Source organism: Hibiscus syriacus, unplaced genomic scaffold (assembly GCF_006381635.1).
Source record: "Hibiscus syriacus cultivar Baekdansim isolate YM2019G1 unplaced genomic scaffold, ASM638163v2 tig00111392_pilon, whole genome shotgun sequence".
Lineage (NCBI taxonomy): Eukaryota > Viridiplantae > Streptophyta > Magnoliopsida > Malvales > Malvaceae > Hibiscus > Hibiscus syriacus.
Genome location: NW_024063078.1, coordinates 3,468,210 through 3,488,074, shown reverse-complemented (window position 1 = coordinate 3,488,074; position 19,865 = coordinate 3,468,210). Strand labels below are relative to the sequence as shown.

General features: G+C 36.6%; 4 protein-coding genes and 1 pseudogene across 4 annotated transcripts; 2 read left to right on the top strand and 3 right to left on the bottom strand.

Moving 5' to 3' along the window:
* The first annotated feature begins 495 nt into the window (after positions 1-495).
* LOC120160671 (kinesin-like protein KIN-14F) lies at positions 496-5,581 on the top strand. Its single transcript, XM_039171028.1, has 16 exons — positions 496-1,264; positions 1,450-1,613; positions 1,714-1,851; positions 1,998-2,303; positions 2,424-2,492; positions 2,582-2,812; positions 2,915-2,996; positions 3,091-3,186; positions 3,275-3,454; positions 3,585-3,691; positions 3,789-3,967; positions 4,054-4,218; positions 4,305-4,558; positions 4,653-4,816; positions 4,916-5,071; positions 5,160-5,581. The coding sequence occupies exons 1-16, from the start codon at positions 496-498 to the stop codon at positions 5,568-5,570; spliced, it is 3,471 nt and encodes a 1,156-aa protein (XP_039026959.1). The 3' UTR covers positions 5,571-5,581.
* A 1,556-nt stretch (positions 5,582-7,137) lies between these two features.
* LOC120160670 lies at positions 7,138-8,872 on the top strand (annotated as a pseudogene).
* A 665-nt stretch (positions 8,873-9,537) lies between these two features.
* On the bottom strand, positions 9,538-11,893 carry LOC120160239 (calcineurin B-like protein 3). Its single transcript, XM_039170652.1, has 9 exons — positions 11,718-11,893; positions 11,476-11,630; positions 11,224-11,306; positions 11,014-11,073; positions 10,768-10,876; positions 10,518-10,570; positions 10,341-10,421; positions 10,139-10,251; positions 9,538-10,022 (listed from the first exon to the last, which is right to left on the bottom strand). Exons 2-9 carry the CDS (start codon positions 11,597-11,599, stop codon positions 9,965-9,967), a joined length of 681 nt encoding a protein of 226 aa, XP_039026583.1. The 5' UTR covers positions 11,600-11,630; positions 11,718-11,893; the 3' UTR covers positions 9,538-9,964.
* A 1,521-nt stretch (positions 11,894-13,414) lies between these two features.
* On the bottom strand, positions 13,415-15,129 carry LOC120160231 (premnaspirodiene oxygenase-like). Its single transcript, XM_039170646.1, has 2 exons — positions 14,204-15,129; positions 13,415-14,142 (listed from the first exon to the last, which is right to left on the bottom strand). Exons 1-2 carry the CDS (start codon positions 15,089-15,091, stop codon positions 13,519-13,521), a joined length of 1,512 nt encoding a protein of 503 aa, XP_039026577.1. The 5' UTR covers positions 15,092-15,129; the 3' UTR covers positions 13,415-13,518.
* A 2,599-nt stretch (positions 15,130-17,728) lies between these two features.
* On the bottom strand, positions 17,729-19,652 carry LOC120160236 (E3 ubiquitin-protein ligase At4g11680-like). Its single transcript, XM_039170649.1, has 3 exons — positions 18,707-19,652; positions 18,202-18,580; positions 17,729-18,120 (listed from the first exon to the last, which is right to left on the bottom strand). Exons 1-3 carry the CDS (start codon positions 19,198-19,200, stop codon positions 17,974-17,976), a joined length of 1,020 nt encoding a protein of 339 aa, XP_039026580.1. The 5' UTR covers positions 19,201-19,652; the 3' UTR covers positions 17,729-17,973.
* Between the last annotated feature and the right edge of the window lie 213 nt (positions 19,653-19,865).

Below are 19,865 nucleotides of genomic sequence, written 5' to 3'. Positions count from 1 at the left end.
GCAAAGTAGTAGGCCATTGGTTGCATGGAGCCTATGAAAATTTATCTATAAACGGATAACTGACAACTACCCTTGAACCCTAGGGTATCTTAAAACCTAAATAATATATCTATATAGCAATTATTAAAGTCTGTCATGTATATTAAATAACAAAATCCAAGTCATCATCAAGTCGTTTCCATTGGAAGATTAGTGGTTTTAATCGTTAATGTTGGTTCCCGTTAACCATTTATTCTTCAGTGACTGTCAGCTTCTGGTTGTTCTAGATTGCTAGTGTTATTACAGGAAACATATTGGTTCGAGAATTTTGGAGCTACCATTTCTATAAATGTCATTATTGGTGTAAAGCAATGGACATTGCAACTAATGGTGGATGGTCCGGTCCCTGTACCGTCCACCATCTACTACTACTAACATAATTTCTTTCAAATCCATATATGATCACATTCTTCATCTTCGTCTTCATCTCTTAGTTTTCTTTGATTTGATAACACCATGGAAACGGCCTGGATTGAAGGGAAAGTTTTGACCCTTGATGAAAGTGAGGCAGGAGAGTTAGATGGAAGAAGGTTAGCTCTGGTGGGGAAAATCATAGCAGACAAACCACTTAGCAAAGGAGGAGTTCAAGGTGTTTTCAGAAGAGTGTGGGGAGAATGGAGAGAACTCACCATTACCGAACTATCCGAGAACACCTACTTGTTCACCTTCAAAGAAGCAAGAGCAGCTGAGCAGATCTTGGAGGAAGGGCCATGGTCAGTGATGGGCTATTGCATATGTCTGCACCGATGGCAACCGGGGCTTACTCTCGAAGAGCTTGATTTTTCACAAGTGGCTTACTGGGTACAGGTCCATGGCCTGTCATTGGACCAAATGAGCCCCAAGAATGCGAAAAAGGTCGGTGATCAGATTGGCAGGGTGTTGGAGATTGAGGATCCCATTTCTTCACATGGAATAAGAAGGGGTTTCTTCAGGATTCGGGTACTAATAGATGTTAGTAAGCCACTCCCTTCAGGGTTTTGGGCATCCAGGGCTGGAAAATCTAATATATGGGTCTCTTTCAAGTATGAGCATTTAGAATATTTCTGCTACAGATGTGGCTGCGTTGGCCATGTAGATGCTCACTGTGTCAAGGACACTGTGATGTCCATTCCAGATCCTTCGTTGCCGAAATATGGTCCATGGATGCGTGCCAATCCTAGTGTCAGTTCCATGAAGGCCTTAGCTGATATGGAAAAAGCCCCTCATAAAGCCAAGCAAGTCATGGGTAGGGTCCCCTTTCTTTCTATTGGCTCTAAAATAGTTCTTCTGTTTCTATAGGAACTGTACCAACCGGTCGAGGTTGTAGCTAAAGTGTTCCTAGAACAACTTGGACTGAAACATGTACTTTCAACCAACCAGTTAGATTTTTTTATGAAAAATGTATCTAAATTATTGCTTTGTGTTGATCAGCTTCAAGGAGGTACCAAGCAGCTGAGTGGCTAAGGCAGATGGATCAAGTTGCATTAGAGTTCCTGCCCAAAGACCCCACTGGCGAAGAATTTCGCCGTGCACTTTACAACGGGTACATTCTTTGCAACGTTCTCAACAAAGTCAGTGCTGGCGCTGTTCCTAAGGTACACTGTGCATGAAATAGTAGTATCATTTCTCCCTTGAACTTGGTATCAGAACCTGAAGAGTAATTCTTTGATCTTTTTGAAAATACAATACATGTAGGTGGTGAAAACTTCTATGACTACTTCTGATCATTTAACGGAAGAGGTTGCGAATCAGGTTTCCGAAAACATGAGGAACTTTCTAGCAGCAGTTAAAGATAAGCAGCTCCTGTCCTTCGAAGTATCAGATATGGAAAAGGTTTCCATTTTTTACATAAAATGTTGCAGTTTACCTGTAATTCACATTTACACCAGAGCTGTAAACCTTAATTAAATGTACAGGGTGGTTCAATAAATAAAGTGGTGGATTGCATTCTGTGTCTGAAATGATATCATGAATGGAAGAAAGCAGGTGGAGTTGGGGATTGGAAGTATGGTGGAACCGTAAAGATCAAATCCTCCGGGAACGATTTATCGCACTCCTTAACTGGCTCTGCAATCGAAAGACATGCAGATGAAACCGGGGAAGAATTGGAATTGTCGAAATATGAGCAGCTACTAGACTTTATCCAGCTCTCCAACGAGGCCTCCATTGAAGAATCCAAAACAACCAATGCTCTAACTTTCCTTTTCGATCGCTTCGGCCTTTGGATTCTCGAGGCTTATCTTACAGATTACCACATGGAAAAAGAGTTTCCCTTGAATGCAATGGTAGGTAAGATCCATCATTTTTTCACTTCACATTTCCTAATAGCAAGTAGCAATAAGCTTCTGCTCTTGTTGTATGTGATTCCATATGATGATATGTATGACTCACCAAGTCTTTTGTAGGTGATTGATTCCTTCCTCAGCAAGGTAGTTAATGATTTCTCGACGCTTCTAGTTTCTCAAGGAATCAAGGTCGGCATCGTATTCTTACTTTTCGAGCATAAGATTAATTACAATGCTGATTTTATGTGAGGATATTGATAACTTTACATTATTTACAGCTTGGATTGTTCTTGAAGAAATTGCTGAAAGCTGATGATGGTCCAGTGTCTAAATCTGATTTCATAGAAGCTACCTCAGAGTATATAGACAAAAGAAGCAACCTGCAGGCAGCAGCTGATGTCTCCAAAGCTCTAATCTGTATTGGCAACAATGAGGTTATTCTCAATAGTGTTTCTTGCTCTCCTGGCCGTGTCGAAATACTTTCCGATCTTATACAGAGACATATCGAGGTGAAAAGTTCCCTCCAAACTACATAATTTTTATACAGAATTGCAAGATGGTACCAGTTTTAGTTTATAACTCCTGCAGCTTCCTTTTGTGGAAAATTTTAGGATCTTAAATTATTTTTCAGCGAAACACGATTAGAAGTTGGAAGGTTTCATTCATCTTGGGAGGCAAACATTAAAAGATTAGGTAAGGGTTTCCAAGCTTGTCACCATTAAACTACACCTGCAATCAAAACAGTACATTTTCCATTGACTGGAATTACCTTGTCCTGTTACCTTAGAGCATCATGTCAGTGATCTCGAAGTGGCATCTTCTTCTTACCTCAAGATCCTGCAAGAAAATCAAATGCTGTTCAATGAAGTATTAGACCTCAAAGGTGCATAGTCTATATTATTGGTATTAAAAGCTAAATCGGAATACTGTAGAGAGCCGGTGCACTTATTTTTCATGCTTTTTTCAAGCAGGAAAAATAAGAATATACTGTAGAGTAAGGCCCTTGTTACCAGGAGAACCGAAAGATCAATCGACCGTGGACTATATCGGAGAAAACGGAAGTATCCTCATTGTCAATTCTTTAAGAAAAGGAAAAGATTCGAAAAAAGTATTCTCATTTGACAAAGTGTTTGGACCAAGTTCTTCTCAAGATATTTTCTCGATTTTCTTATTCCAGATGTCGATTTAACGTGAACAATCTATTCCATGGATGTCAGAGTATAAAAGGTTTCCTCTCTTGAGCTAAAGGCGATCATTCATGTTCTTCTGCTATATGTGCAGAACAAGTCTACACAAACATTCAACCATTGATCAGGTCCATACTTGATGGTTATAACGTATGCATCTTCGCATATGGCCAAACTGGATCAGGCAAGACATACACCATGGTAAATTGAATGCCTTTTGTTGATATTAATGTCTGCATATTGCTTGGATAGATGTATATACATAAACATGTTACCAATCTTTCTGTGTATTTGATAGAGCGGGTATGATTTGAACACGAAAGAGACATGGGGTGTGAACTTTCGAGCTATATGCGGCTTATTTCAAATATCGAAGACAAGAGCAGAGGTCATAGAATACAAACTTGGGGTCCAAATGGTTGAAATCTACAATGAACAAGTGAGAGATTTGCTAGTTATTGATGGCTCTACTAAAAGATATCCTTTTGAATTTTGTTTCCTATCCCCTTTAGATTTGGATTTTGTTTTCCCTTCAGGCTAAAGTTACCTTAACTACTTGTTACATTAGATATATTTAACAATACACAATTGAATGGCCTTACTGTTCCTGATGCAAGTTGGGTTCCGGTTTCTAGTACTCAAGATGTTCTTGACCTGATAAGAATCGGCCAAAAGAACCGTATTGTAGGTCCAACCGCATTTAACGAGCGAAGCAGCCGTTCTCATAGGTAGAATTTTATCCAGGAAAATTGTGTTAATCATGTTGAATACGTTTGTTAAGCATGGTTTATGTCTACATCCTTCTTTTCGACAGCATTTTGACCGTTCACGTTCACGGAAAAGAACTGGTTTCCGGGTCAATTTTCAAAGGCTCCCTCAATTTGGTGGACTTGGCCGGAAGTGAGAGAGTTGATAAATCGAAAGTTCAAGGCGACAGGCTGAAGGAAGCTCAATATATAAACAGATCACTCTCTGCACTAGGAGATGTCATCTCAGCTCTTGCCCAGAAGAGCACACATATTCCTTATAGAAACAGCAAGCTTACACAAATATTGCAGAATTCTTTAGGTGCATTGTTCTTTTATGGCATTCAACTTTCTTCTCCTTATTGTCTTCGTTTTCTCGTCTCGTTTCTTCGACATTTTGATTTTGTATATGATAGGTGGGCATGCTAAGACTTTAATGCTTGTACACATAAGTCCTGAACCCAAAGCCATCGGGGAGACGATGAGCACGTTGAAGTTTGCCGAGAGAGTTGCTTCGATAGAACTCGGGGCAGCTAGATCAAACAAAGAAACCGGTGACATACTGGAACTAAAAGAAGAGGTCAAGTTTCCTTTTCTTTTAATGGATGACATTCCTTTGGCTTGTTTCCAAATCCAAATGCAACAAATCTTTGTTAAGTATTTCTTCCATCTATCTTAGATAACAAGCCTTAAGCTGGCAATGGAGAAGAAAGAAGCTGAAGTAGAACAATTAAGGAGCATTACACCATCTCAAAAGACGAAAGTGCTTAGATTTGGAATCTCTCCCAAGCCTGAAGCATACCAACGGCTTAATGATGATGCTAAAAGCTCTGAGGTAACCGAAACACGATACCGTATGAAGCTGAAGCATTCGTAGATGTTAATGCTAGTGCTGATGTCTTGTCTTTATATGTGATTTCCAGGCCAGAACTGCTTCTTCTGCCAAGCAAAGGAGGCCGAAGTTTACGTCTGCACTCGCAGGGAAGGAGATATCAGCAAAGGTGCCAGAAGAGAGAGCGGCACGTCCCGGAAAGCCAAGGTCACCTACAGCTCCTGTGAGGAGATATTTGTCTGGTGATAAAGGAGCCTTGACTAGAAATAAGGTGAAGTTTGATGTAGTTGAGAACCAACCGATTTCGAAGGCAGTGCTTCCGGCTAAAGCACATGGCACTAAGTCGCTTGCCCAGGTGCCGGAGATCACATCGACGGATAACAACTCCGGGGTCCATGCAGACCATAAGAGTGATGAAAGTAAATTGAATTCTCTGATGCATTCAACAGCCTCGTCTCTAGGGAAGGTCAGTCAGAACTTGAAGAAGAGCAGTTTCTTTTAGTGTGGTTGTTACATGCTTGAAAGTCATGTAGGATTATAAATGTTTGTGATGGTAAGTGTCTCACTAGTTATGGAACACAACTGGTCCAATAATCCCCCGCATCTATATTCTGTAGCAAACAATCCATGCACATGTCCATGCCATGTACCCTAAAACAAATGCATGGTGGTGGAGTCGACTCCACTTCTTTTTACAATATCCACTTGCATGGATGACTGCCCAATAATACCACATCTAGGTCAAGGCCAAATCGTTGTCGCTAATCACACTATTCCCGGCCTAATCTTTCCCTAATTTCAGGATTTGGTCCTTACATATCATCTCTCTTTTATTATTTTTATATCTTATCATTTATTTAGGGTAAATTACAAGTTTCATCACTAACTTTCTTTTCACTCTTATTTTGGCCGTTAAAGTTTTAAAATTTTCAATTGAAATCCATATGTCATACAAGTTATTTTCCCTTTTATTCCTTTTATTTTATTGTCTTGTCTTCCTCCAAAGATGAAAGTTTTACCGTTTCATCCTTGTTTCATGTCGGCGTTGCAATTACCATTCTCGACTTCTTTTCCGACCACTCAAGATATCCATGAGCTTTCCTCATTGTCTCCTATCATTTTAGTAGTTTAGATTTTACCTAAAATCATTTAAAACTCATAAAATTCAACCATAAACCAAACACTCATGAAACCTAAAATCACTCTATCAACGAATCAAGATATACAAATCGTTTTCACCTTCTTTACGTTATTACTCTCGGGATTTGGAAGAAGTTGCTCCATCATCAAGAAATCAAGGAATTCGAAAGTATAGGTTTTTCATAAGAAAATAAAGAAAGTTTTGGAGTCGTTTCATAATTTTTAAAAGAAAAATATCCAATCATAACACCATTAAGCATCTAATGGTGGGTGATCAGAATAGAATTAAATTGAAAGTTTAGTGAATAAGTTTAAAATTCTTAAACTTTAATGACCAAAATAAGAACGGGAAGAAAGCTGAGTGATAAGATTTTGAATTTATCCTTTTATTTATGATATCGTATCTTGGCAATTATGAAGCCATTTAATATATATATCCTAATGATTGATAAATGATATCCTATCATATCAACTGGTTATACATATTCCAGAATATGCCAGGGAAGCTACTACTTACACATCCATCCAGGGTGGACCAGAGGTGTTGGGGTATAATCATATCTCTTAGAAATTTTAAATTCTCTTATATTTTAAGATTTTTTTTTGTTATTTCTTATTGATTATCTAATTTTCTATCCCCAAAAATTTTATAATCTTGCAATCCCTAAAACTTTTAATATAATTTTTTAAGTTCGTATCCATAACATAAATTTCTACGTCTGTCATTGATCAATGAGCTATGACATTTGACAAGTACGAGATCAGATTCAGATATATCCACATCCATGTTCACAAATGGTTGGAAGCATACATGGTCATGGATCATCCAACATTGCTAATTTTACTACCATCACCTAAACCTCAAGGACTAATCAAAGGATGAATCAAATCATTAGCTCTCCAAATACCACTCAAAGGATGCTCAATCCATGGCATTCTGCACTCTGTTTCCTCTGGACATTTATGGTAGAGTTTCGAACGACTGCAAGACCCTTGGGCACATCATTTCAACTCATAAACCGGCACCGGATTCTCGTTCTACATAAATCTCATAATGCACTTCATGTAAGTAATGGTGTTGGGTATTTATTTTGTTTATTGGATTGCTCTCACTTTAATTCTCTTGGTATATCAAATCAGTATGTTTTCAGTTGTCAATGGCTTGAAAACAAAGCAAGTAATGGTGGATCCATGTGTTGCTTTCATAAATGTGTAAATCCATTGGCTGCAGCAATCAGAAAAGCTTGTGCTTCTGCTAAGAAAGGCTTTAGCAGCATGAGATTGGTAAATGAAATCTTCATGTATATGCATATGTAGTAATGCATGGCTTATAATGTTTTGATATCTCATAATCTAATACATGTATTGGGAGGCTCAAGGAGCACCAGAAATATACCAAGAAAATGAAAAACAATTGCAGTGCAAACTTTCATAATATCTTCAGGAGCTGGACCTCAAAGATCAGAGGTTCTTTGGCATGGGATCTGAGGCTACGTCGAGGACCAAACTGCAATCAACGTCAACAAATGTCTCGGAACAGGGCACCATTTGATCTCTGACACCAGGAAAAAGCCTAACAACATCAAGCTCTATGTCAGGCGTATCTTTATCATGGACAATTGTGAAGAGCTATTCCCTGGATTCCTTGGCTTCGTAAAGGGTATTATCGATTCGGAGGACCTTCCTCTCAACATCTCTAGAGAAATGTTGCAGCAGAACAAGATCTTGAAGGTTATTCGCAAGAACTTGGTGAAGAAGTGCATCGAGCTCTTCTTTGAAATTGCTGAGAACAAAGAGGATTACAACAAGTTTTACGAGGCCTTCTCCAAGAACCTCAAGCTCGGTGTCCACGAGGACTTTCAAAACCGAAACAAGATTGCCGAATTGCTCCGCTACCATTCCACCAAGAGTGGTGATGAGATGACCAGCCTGAAGGACTATGTGACCAGAATGAAGGAGGGTCAGAATGACATCTATTACATCACCGGTGAAAGGCCGTTGAGAACTCTCCATTCCTTGAGAAGCTGAAGAAGAAGGGTTATGAGGTTCTCTTCATGGTTGATGCTATCGACAAGTATGCTGTTGGTCAGCTCAAGGAATTCGAGGGCAAAAAGCTCGTGTCGGCGACCAAAGAAGGTCTGAAGCTTGATGAGAAGAAAAAGAAGGAAGCTTTGAAGGAAAAGTTCGATGTCTCTTCAAGGTTATCAAGGATGTATTGGGTGACAAGGTAGAGAAGGCTGTGGTATCCGTCCGTTGGTTGATTCTCTTTGCTGTTTGGTGACCGGTGAGTATGGTTGGACTGCTAACATGGAAAGAATCATCAAGGCTCAGGCTTTGAAAGATAACAGCATGGCTGGATACATGTCGAGCAAGAAGACCATGGAGATCAACCCCGAGAATCCCATCATGGAAGAGCTGAGAAAAAGAGCTGATTCCGACAAGAACGACAAGTCGGTGAAGGACCTCGTTCTGCTGCTATTTGAGACCGCTCTCCTCACCTCTGGCTTCAGCCTTGATGACCCCAACACCTTTGGCAACAGAATCCACAGGATGTTGAAACTTGGTTTGAGCATCGATGGGGATGATGCGGATGCCGATGCTGATATGCCACCATTGGAAGATGCAGATGCCGAGGGCAGTAAGATGGAGGAAGTTGATTAAATTGTTTTGATCTGAACATTTGTTGGTATGATTTTATTGTGAAAGTTTTACGTTCCTTCAAGAGTTTTTAGTGATTTCATGGGGCTTGGTGTTTTACATGTTACATATAACATGCACGTACTGCTTTCAACCCAGATATAAACATCCCACAATTTTATGATAATTATTAAAAAAAATCAAATTTTAAAAAATTCATTGACAGTTTTATCGATTTAGCTCCATATCATTATGAAAAAATATAAATATAAAATTACCAAAAAAATCAGTTTATAATCATTTACGTTCTCCCTCCATGCATTTCTTTAAAGCATTTATCCATAATATTTTCTTTGTTTATTTCATTATAAATACAAACTATATTTACTTTTAATTGTAAAATTTTATATTATGTTTATTTAATGATCGGAGATTAAATTGATTAAAAATTATACCAAGACGAGTGAAAAACCTTTAACACATATTTTTTATATTTCTAACAACTTATAGTAAAAGGCATTTAATTATTTTAAATCTTCATAAAAACATAAAATAAAATCAAAGTACACGGTTGTTTCCATAGACGAGGAGAATTCTGCAACGGAAGGCACCATTGCGAATATAAATGATAAAACTGTGAAGTCTAAGCAAAAGAAGAAGGTTTTGATAGAAGAAGCTGAGAAGTATCGAGGAATATTAAAGAAATGCAAATTGTGAAAACTTAAAAGACTGATTGTTTCTTGTACAAGTATCACCTCAGCTGCAACATTAAGGTAAAAATAATCCAACTAAAGCTTCAGCTGATCTATCTCGAGCTTGCGATGATAAACGTGTCGGTATTCTTGGCGTTAGCCGTGTTAGTTGCATGTTCTGCATCAAACGCACATCTGCAAGCACAGTTCTAATTCTTCATTTGTTGAATTCATTCAATATGTTGCAAACAGAACGAGGATTTTTTTTAGTCTTGCCATATGTTACGGCATTGCTATTTTCCGGTAACAAACTCGGAATCTGATAGCATTGTTTAGTGCTAGGAAAAAGAAATTTAAACCAATGAACCAAAACATCACAGACTCGCTCTTAAACCAATGAACCAAAGCTTGAATCCAATTGCTGATTTCAGGTATCATCAACTTGTGAGTGGAAAACAAAGCTTGGGAATGTTGTGGTGATGTCCCTGCTCAAGGAAACAAACAAGAACAGTTCAAAGTGAGAACATATCACGGGTAGCGAGTATTTTATGGGTCATCGACTGCCAGTGGTGTTCCGTGTTAGAGAGTATGTGAAACTCACTTAAGATACTGCAGGGTCATGTTTTTTAGAAGGGATGGATGTCGCAAAACGAGGCTTCTCCACTCTTCCTTGTCAATCCTCCCATCGTGTTTTGTATCAGCTTCATCAAAGGTCTGTTGCAAAGCTCCAAAACTTAACATGTAGAAACAAGATAATAAAAAACACGAGATACAACTTCAATTAAATCATATTGGGTGATCACCTTGTCAATTATACTTTCTATAACATCATCAGAAAGGTTCATGCCAGATTCAGTAAGCGTTGCAACTACCATTTGCTTTACCTGTACACAATATATATATATATATATGAACTTATGAAAGAAGGATGGAAGAAATGTAAAATACATATATTCAACATTGAAAAGAATGATATTTACCTCCTGTCTCTCGATAAAACCCTGCTGCTTGAGATAGTACAGTTGAAAAGAGACTGAAAAAGTGCATAAAAAATCATGATAGAAAAAGTATCCGCGGATAATTCAAACATGAATCATTGTCTACGTGCTTAAGTTCATAATTTCATTTCCATACCAGTCATTTACATCTGACCACTATGTTAACATGATTACAGCTTACAGCAAGAGAAGTAAATAGAGATCTTGATAAAGACAAATGTTTAACACATACACTCAATCTTATCATCAACGGGTGCATTAGGATGGAAGACAGAGAGAGCACGAGCGAACTCTTCGAAACCTAGAATTCCATTATGCTTTGTATCAAACAAGTCAAATACCTGCAGTGAAATCAGAAGTATATTGACAGTAGCTCAAGCAGTATACTAATAACTTAAAATCTTGACATGATGAGATTACCAAGCATAATTCTATCAAAAACGAAGTTAATATTATTAATTAAGGTTAGATAAAATACCCGATCAGCAAACAAACTCTCTTTTTTGTTTGTTTTGAATAGCGCAAATTGAAACTTCTCCTGCCAAGTAGTAACATAAAATAAAACAAAAATACTATACAGATGAGCGGTGAAGAACCAACTCGAGATAGGAGTGATCAACAAGGCCAAAAACTCGACAAACAGAATAATACATGAACTAGGAAAAAATAAATAAAAAATAAAAAAGACCTTGTTAATCAGCCCATCATCTATAACAACACTGCTTATCTTCTTGAAAAGCTCGTAAAGTGCTTCTATTTCGCTCACACTAACTGCATCAGGATGAGAAAAGTAGGAAATTTTAGTAGAACTCAATAGCTAAGATAACACAGGCGAAGTCCGAACGAATGTTAATTCATGCAAAAGTGTAAACACTATTGCACAAGCAATATAGAAAGCTTAATACTATAATTTAAAAAGAAAAGAAGAATGATAACATACAAACTGTCTCTCGTGCAAGAAGTTCGGGATCAACAAGACCTCTTGATTGTTTGTTTGAATCAATATCACAGCATTGCAGCACAGAAGCACATATATGCTTCAATCCGTCCATGCACTGCAACATGGTATTCTCCTCGCATCAAAACACTCCATACCTAGACAACAGCAAAAGTGGCCAGAATTCCCATTCATGACTTCTATCTATACACACAATGGGTCTAAAGGCAAACAACAGGAAATACCTTTTAACCATTTCCTGTTTCTGCAGGCTGAAGACTGAATGCCCGAGTCCGAATTAGATAAACTCGTACACTTGGAGACCCCAAACTCAGAGTCAAATCATTACCTGTCTTACAAAATCAAACCGATATTCACCAAACACAATCAGGCAGCGAAGCATACAGCAATGTTTATGAATCATGAAACACAAAGCAGAGGGGAAAAAATGAGTGATCCTACCAACAAAGAATTAGTCATTCCATTCCGTAAATCACCAATTTTGTTAACACTCCTGTATCAAGACTCTAATCATTTCCTACAATTGAAGTATATAGCACAGATATTCTAATAAACAGTATTCGTTCAAATTCCAATACCCATCAGTCATACACATCAAAAAGTCCCAATTCAAACAAAAAATCATGCCTTCAATTCAAATAGAACCTCAGGATCCAATCTAACCAATTCCACAAAATAATTCTTTTAAAAAAATCTACGAACAAAGCGAATTGCCAAATAGAATATCAATAGATCTATTGAAGCTTAGAAGTTTATTAAAGCTACCTACTTTAAGCTGTCGGAGATTCAAAAAAGGTGTTTTCTATTTAATTTTAGGGGGAACAGAGCAAAAAAAAAACGAATAGATGAAAACAAAATATTATAACCTTTTCTATGAGGAGAGTGCTTAAGTTATTATAGAAAATCTGTGAAATCGGCGGTGAATTTAAGTGAAGATGGTTATAGATGTGGAACTGAAAAGGAGGTCGAGATTTCAATAATTTGCAGGCATGGAAAATAATAATTTCGGGTAAACTACACATTTAGTACCTAAACTATAACTTTATTATGTTTTGGTCACCTAACTATTATTTTTTCAAAATCATACATAAAGTTACGTTTTGATAAAAAGTCTTCAATCTGCTGGACCTCATGTATCATTTGACGAACAAGTTCTCTCCAAATGGATGAAACCACCATCTGGATTCCAAAAAATAAACGTTAATGCTGCTTGCTCCACGTCCATGGACGATGTTGTGTTTTGTGTTGTGGCTCGTGATGAAACCAGCTTGGTGGTTGCCGGTTACACACGAATTGTATCCGCCTATGGTGATTTTATAATTGTCGAAAGCCCGCGCTTTCACGATTAGCATTCATCTTATTATTGATCTTCATTGTCTGTAGGTTATCATCAAGAGTGATGCATCCATTTTAGTTATCCAATTACTACATCGTCGGATTGATTTATCGATGGTTAGTTATCATCTTATAGATGATTTTTGGAAGCCAATCCTTATATTTAGGTACACTACATGCGGTGAATTATATACATGAAAACGATTGAAAAACTACTGGATTTTCGGCGAAATCCAGTATCAGTAGTGAAAATCTGTTAGTCCTCGTTTTTCTTGCTTATTAGAATCTGTTCTTTGCGTTCTCTGATTGAATCTAATGGGATTTATATTTTTCATATATTCTCTAAGCCTACTTCTCTTTTATCACTTTTGGTACTAATTAATTGCGTTTCATTAATGTAGTTTGAATCCGATGGTTTTAATTGCATTAATAGTTGAAGATAGAAATGTCACTAATATTCAATATTATGTAGTGCTGATGTTCATACTCATAATAATATTATTACGAGTGAAGTTAACACTTACAATGAACACAAATACTTGCTTTAGATTTCATAATGAAAGTAAATTATACATGATAAAACTATACGAGGCTAAAGGAAAAAGGAAATCTGGTATTGCTGAAAGGGCAATTATTTAGTGCATTATTCTTGGAATTTTTCTTTTTCACAAGTATTTTTATCGTAAATGATCAAATACCTGATGGTGGGTAGTAAGGAATGGGAATCAGGTAGAGATCTCTTTCTCTTTTAGTTGTCACACCAAAGGCTTCAGCCATGTCTAAATCCTCATTTTTCAGTCCATTAGGGAGTTTCCAATCAAAATGGTACAGTAATTGAGCAAGGGATAGCTCAACAACAGCCATACCATATGACATGCCTGGACATATCCTCCTTCCTGCACCAAACGGAATATATTCCAAGTTTGCCCCTTTATAGTCGACTGAACTATCGATGAATCTCTCCGGATCGAACTTATCTGCTTCGTTCCAGTAGTTGGAATCTCTTCCGATTGCCCATGCATTAACAATCACTTTGGTCTTGGCTGGTATCTCATATCCATTAATCTTACATCTCTCAGTATTTTCTCTCGGAAGTAGCAAAGGTAAAGGAGGGTGTAATCTTAGAGTTTCCTTGATGATTAATTTCAAGTATTTCAGTTCATGAAGGTCTGATTCATTGACATCTCCTGTTCTTTCATAGACTCGCCTCACCTCGGCTTGTGCTTTCTTCAGGACACTAGGATTTTTCATCATTTCCGACATCGCCCATTCTGCTGTAGTCGAAGATGTCTCCGTTCCGGCTGCAATCATGTCCTGAAAAGCAGTTCTACTATTAAGTACATACACACATAAACACACAAGATTAAGAACTTACCAGGGTAACAGCTTTGATGTTGTCAGTTGTCAAGAGAAATTCAAGGCCTCCTTGATCCTGAAGATTCAAAAGAACATCAACAAGATCATCACAGTTCTTTGGATTTTCACAGCTACCTCTATGTTCTTCAATGACGCTTTCCATCATTGCGTCTAAATCACGGTGCATCCTCTTGATTTCGGCTCTCATCCCACTGATCACAGGAAGCAATTTGATGGAAGGAAATAGATCGGTAATACTAAAACCAGCTGCAAGTTCCACTGCTTTCCTCAGAATTGAAAGGTATGTTTCATGTTGCTTGCATCTTCCGCCAACAGTAGTCCTTAAAGTTATATTATATGATAAGTTGCATAACAGTTCTCCCAGGTTGATTTCTGATCCTGCACTAGAAAAGATGGACGTAACCAAACTTGATACCTGCTCTTCTCTAATTGATCGGAATGATTGTACACGTTTCATACTAAGCAGCTCCAACGTGCAAACTTTTCGAAGCTGCCTCCAACAACCTCCATACGGTGCAAAACCAATATCTGAAAAATTATACGTCATGATTTCTGTAGCAAGGAGAAAGGGCCTGTTAGCGAAATTGATATCATGTGTTTTCATCACTTCTTTAGCAGCCTCCGGAGAAGAAACAACAACGTGTGATAATTCACCAAGTTGAAGGTGCATCACGGGGCCATGTTTTTTGGCTAATTTGGTGAAGCGGTGATGGGGAATAGAGAAAAGTAGGAGGTGCAAATGCCCTATGATAGGTAGTTTCCATGGTGCAGGGGGTAGATTTTTGGGAGAGTCCTTTATTTTGGATCTCATCCATAGCTTAAACACCATGAAAATGAACACAAGCAAGGTGAAGAACAGTGGAAGAAACTTGGATTGGTTATCCATGGTCAAAACTATTCAAAGACTAGATGAAAAGGTGATGATCAAATAGCATTTTTCTTCTGAATTTATAGGTAAAATTATGTGGATTGGATTCTTACTATTGTCCTTGATACCCGCCCGTCGCATATTTTAATTAGAGTAACTTGAGGCTATTTATGACACAAACACACCCACATACATAATTAAGTGTATTAAATATTATTACTTTACTTCCATCCAACCATATTTTAATTTTCGTCCTACCTAAAATATTAAGTTGTTAATAATATTTTCGTTCGCATCTAATTTCTATCGTTCTTTTAACATTACATTAACAAATTATATATTGTATTTAATAAAAAAAAACGAGTGCCGAATTATGTACAACTTATACCCTGCCTACTCTTCAAATAACTTATCCCCTGCCTACAATTTGTTAGGCGACATCATTCCGAACTTCTTGATTAATGGCTTTAATTTAGTCATTCAGAAAACATTAGCTGATTAGGGCATTATATAGGTTTTTAAATCCAAATATCAATATTTAAAATTTTCTTTTTAAAACTGATACACATTCGAAATTAATTTTTGGAATAACATTATTTTCTAACGCATAAAATAAAGGCACACTCAATCAGTCTTTTGATTGGGGTTGATTGACACACTTATAAAATTAAGAAAAGCACTTCCTAAAGTGAAGAAAGAGGTATTTGTATCTGCTGCAATGATTATTGCAACCATTTTTAACTCGTTTCTTGAGTGACAAATTTATGTAGGAAACATAGCACACAACTCAAAATATTAAAAAAGTATTGGATACAACCAGACTTGTGAAATAGAAAATTATTCTAGACAACTTAAATCTTCTAAGCGGAAGATCTTAGTTGGGTGTCCACGATTGCAAAGTGAAATATTTATGGAGTTCTCTATCTTCATTTTAACTGAGTTTTTTCATAGAAATTTTATGAAAAATTTTAAACAAAAGAGACGATGAATGAAAATAAGATAAATTAAATAATAAAAAAACTAAAAGTTTTGTCTAAAGTCAAAAACTTTAATCTAAGATTGCAATTAAATAACCTAAAAATTAAAGGCTAAAATTAAAAGAAATTTACATACGAAATAAATATATAAAGAAATAAATTCAAAGAGTAAAAAACATAAAAAAATAATAGAAAAATATTATATTGAATAAAAAAATAAAAGGAAAGAATAAAAATAAAAGAAAAATAATTAATTTAGAAAAACAAAGAGAAAAATTAAACTAAAATTTTAATCCAAAAATAAAAACACAAATTAGGGAATAAAGTAAACAAAGAAAAAGAAAAACAAGGAAAAAAGAAAATGGTAGAATCAAGAAAATTAAATTAAAAAATAAAGTTAATAAAATAAATATGAGAACTTGAATTATCTCCTATTCGTGTAAAAATAAGTGGATCCCATAAGGATACACATCGGGTCATCGGGTCATTTAACTAAATTCAACACTAAAAAAATATTTCTTTTAAGTCATGGATCAGAAGGAGGAAAATTTTCTCATTCAAGATTCATAGCTGATTTTTATCGAGAAACTTCAAGAAAAGCTAAATCTCTATTAAAATCTATTTAAAAGTTTTTCTTCTTCTTATTCATCAATTTTTTCTCATCTAACAAAGATTTTTTTTTTATAAAAATAAAAAGATAATGACTTTCAGAGAAAATTTTCTTTATTGGCTTGTATCTTTTAAATTATAAAATTTAGGGTGGCTTCCCCTTTTTTTTTCACCTCTCTTTACATAATCAGTATAGGCTCTCAAAATAAAAGGAAAAAAATATTAATAGAAAGTATAAAGCTGAAATTAAAAGAAAAAATCTTAAAAAAATTAAAAAAATCTTAATTTATTTTAAATAAACAATGAAAAGTATAAAGCTAAAATTAATTACAAATATTTAATAAAATAATTGAAAATTCGTAATAAAATAAAATCTCCGTATTAGGCTTTTATTTCATTTTATGCATGCAATGCCTTCGCTAAAATAAGTATATATTGAGTTCTCGATTTCCGATTGAGGCGTTTCAAAATGCGTCGGAAAACTAGCTGAAATCCGATTCAATTTCAAGAAGATATCATGCCCTAAAAATGTCTGGATCTTACCCAAAATTTTGTTGCAAGTCAAATAATGTATCAAGCTTCAAAATCTGCTTTAATAAAAATATTTGAGTCTTGTAAATGATAGACCGGACGAAAACTGGATATTACAAATATTTTATAACAATCAAACCTAAGACCTTAGCATTTGATACTAACATGAAACCATTGTACCAAACTAGGAAAAAACCTGAATATCATGGGTATGATAGAGTTCTGTCACTTTGGCAACACATGCTGTAGGCTTTTCCATAATTTTCCTGGAAATCAAACACATATTGGTAAAGTAAGTTTATAAAGAACACTTCTACTGTGTATCCAATTTCTTTTTATTTGATTTAGACACAGGGAAGTTTCCCCAAACACTCGTTAATTTCCTGGTCAAAACCCAAAACTTTTCTGCACTCCAAATCTGAATGTAGATTATTGTCAATAATTTATAAAGAACACTTCAATTAGTCAGCAGATATCCACCATAGTTTTAGTAGAAGGTTGTGTGTTGGAATGTGTAAAGTTAAACTTGATTATGGGGTATTAACCAAGTTAATAAATTGTTCATTCTTTTTTTGCCATCTGCTATACATATTCTCAGAAACTGTATAAAATTTTCCAGGAAAGAAAAACTTGGTTACTGGTGAGCATTCACTGTACAAAACAATAAACTCACTCAAGTAACCTTTGTGATTATACAAATAAAATATAAATCACACCATGGTGAATGAAGGATAGTATGAAAAAAAAGAGCTTTTTTCAGCTGTGGTATTGTCTTCTTTGTTTCTATCTCTCCAGTTCTTGTTTGCACAGTGGACAGCAAGATATAATTCTGAGCCATTGATCCACACACTTTAGGTGAAACATGTGGGAACATGGCAACTGCCTCACTTCTTCTTTGTCTTTGTACTTGGCTAGGCAAATACAGCACTCCTGTCAACAGGACAATATGAACACCATTAACCTCCAAGATAATGCGCAAATTTTTTGACAAATGGAATTCATGTCACTTACTGGATCTTCGTTTGCACAGCTCGGGTTGCAGCCCGAATCGTGATCGAGCTCCGAGCTGGTGTCGATCGCTTTGTATCTCCAACTAGGCAGGCTGGTGATTTGATCATCAGATGCACCTCTATCGGTGGAGCCCATGTTCATGTTGTAGCCTAGGAGGCTGCTAATGAGTGGCACACAACAACATAGTAGGAACAATAGGAATGGGAAAGAGTAGCACAGAGCATTCCAAGCTAGCAATGAGATGCAGAGGACATGAAGGTTCGGAGCTCGGTGGAAGGGTCCGAATCGAGAATCGAACACCCAAACGTTTCCCATCACAAACCATATTGCGAAAAACAGCTCTAGCGATGTCCGGCACTTGTTCATTAAATGTGAGCACCTGAACATACTACATCTCAATTAATTTGGGGTTTCGGCATATATCTTCCAAGTTCCAACTCTAACATGGTATGGTCTAATGAAACATCATCATCATCAAGGTTGAATCAAGTGATAAGATGCTTACCTCGATTCTTCATTCGTCCTCTGTTGCTCGACGTCGGAAAGGCCAAAACCGCCTCCTTGAGTGAATTGAATATGGCGGTAGCGGCCGTGAAGAAGTAACAAACTAAGGACGCAACCGATATCGTACCCGACAATCCATAGTCTCATAGGCCAAACAGGCTTCTCCTCCTTCGAAATGGCCAAAGTGAATGTGGTGATGGTAATTTGAAAAACCAAAGCCAAGAATTCCAGCATCATCCAAGTACTGGAATTGAAAGGATTGGACCCGAGGTCGGACCTCGATCCGTATTGGTAGTGAAAAACTCTTCTCAAGAAGGTAAACCACCTCGCTCTAGACATCCTTATCACCGCCCTTATCAATAGCGACGCAGCACGGGGAGACCTGTTCCGCGAACCTGCAGCAGCCGTTCTATCTTCCCCACCAGGAGGATCCGACGAAACCGAGGCGCTCGAATCACACAACGAATCCGGTTGGAACGAGTAACGGGTATTCATAATTCCAAAAACAAACTCCAATACCTCACTTGGTTTCCAAATAAATTGCTCCTCAGCACAAAAACAAACAAACAAACAAACAAACAAATGGTGTAGTTGAGAAACAAATACCAGAAGGTTTCGTATCTGCAGCTGCTCAAAACCAACAAAGAAACACACAAATACAAATGACTTCAACCCCAAACAAGAGGTGACCCAAGGTGGGTTTTTAAATGAAGAAAATAATGAAAGTAGATATAGGAAGGGATTGAGGAAGGTGAAGTTGGGTTACAGATGGTGACCAAGAATCAACTGAAAAAAATAAAAACCTTTGCTTTGATTCCAAGTGAAAATAAAGAGGGGAAACTTGGAAAGAGGCTAACGCTTGGCCTAACTTCCCTCAGGTTTTGGTGTCTCTAGTAAGCAAAGCTGAACTGCAACTGCTTCTTCAACTGCAAATCTTCTTCCCCTCTTCTTTTAATATATTTCTAGAATTAGGATAAAAACAAAGTATTGTCCAAGCGGTCAGGAGAAATTTTTTAATTCCTTTGTAAAATAAAAAATTTTCACTTATAAAATAATTACATATATATATATATATAATATTTCGAATTATGGAGGGTACTGTTGTGTTGGGAAGTTGGCCACCAAATCCAATTTCCATAATATTTTTATATATAATTAAA

What these genes read in the sequence shown, in the direction of transcription:
- LOC120160239 (XM_039170652.1), bottom strand. Translation starts at nt 11,599, where the DNA reads ATGTTGCAGTGCATGGACGGATTGAAGCATATATGTGCTTCTGTGCTG. An exon ending in ATGATGGGCTGATTAACAAG is followed by an intron (nt 11,074 to 11,223) that starts GTCTTTTTTATT and finishes ACTACTTGGCAG; the next exon opens with GAGAAGTTTCAATTTGCGCT. An exon ending in AGAGTTTGTTTGCTGATCGG is followed by an intron (nt 10,877 to 11,013) that starts GTATTTTATCTA and finishes ATTTCACTGCAG; the next exon opens with GTATTTGACTTGTTTGATAC.
- LOC120160231 (XM_039170646.1), bottom strand. Translation starts at nt 15,091, where the DNA reads ATGGATAACCAATCCAAGTTTCTTCCACTGTTCTTCACCTTGCTTGTG. An exon ending in ACATCAAAGCTGTTACCCTG is followed by an intron (nt 14,143 to 14,203) that starts GTAAGTTCTTAA and finishes ACTGCTTTTCAG; the next exon opens with GACATGATTGCAGCCGGAAC.
- LOC120160671 (XM_039171028.1), top strand. Translation starts at nt 496, where the DNA reads ATGGAAACGGCCTGGATTGAAGGGAAAGTTTTGACCCTTGATGAAAGT. An exon ending in CAGGCAAGACATACACCATG is followed by an intron (nt 3,692 to 3,788) that starts GTAAATTGAATG and finishes TGTATTTGATAG; the next exon opens with AGCGGGTATGATTTGAACAC. An exon ending in ATGATGCTAAAAGCTCTGAG is followed by an intron (nt 5,072 to 5,159) that starts GTAACCGAAACA and finishes TGTGATTTCCAG; the next exon opens with GCCAGAACTGCTTCTTCTGC.
- LOC120160236 (XM_039170649.1), bottom strand. Translation starts at nt 19,200, where the DNA reads ATGAATACCCGTTACTCGTTCCAACCGGATTCGTTGTGTGATTCGAGC. An exon ending in AGGACGAATGAAGAATCGAG is followed by an intron (nt 18,581 to 18,706) that starts GTAAGCATCTTA and finishes TAGTATGTTCAG; the next exon opens with GTGCTCACATTTAATGAACA. An exon ending in GCTGTGCAAACGAAGATCCA is followed by an intron (nt 18,121 to 18,201) that starts GTAAGTGACATG and finishes TCCTGTTGACAG; the next exon opens with GAGTGCTGTATTTGCCTAGC.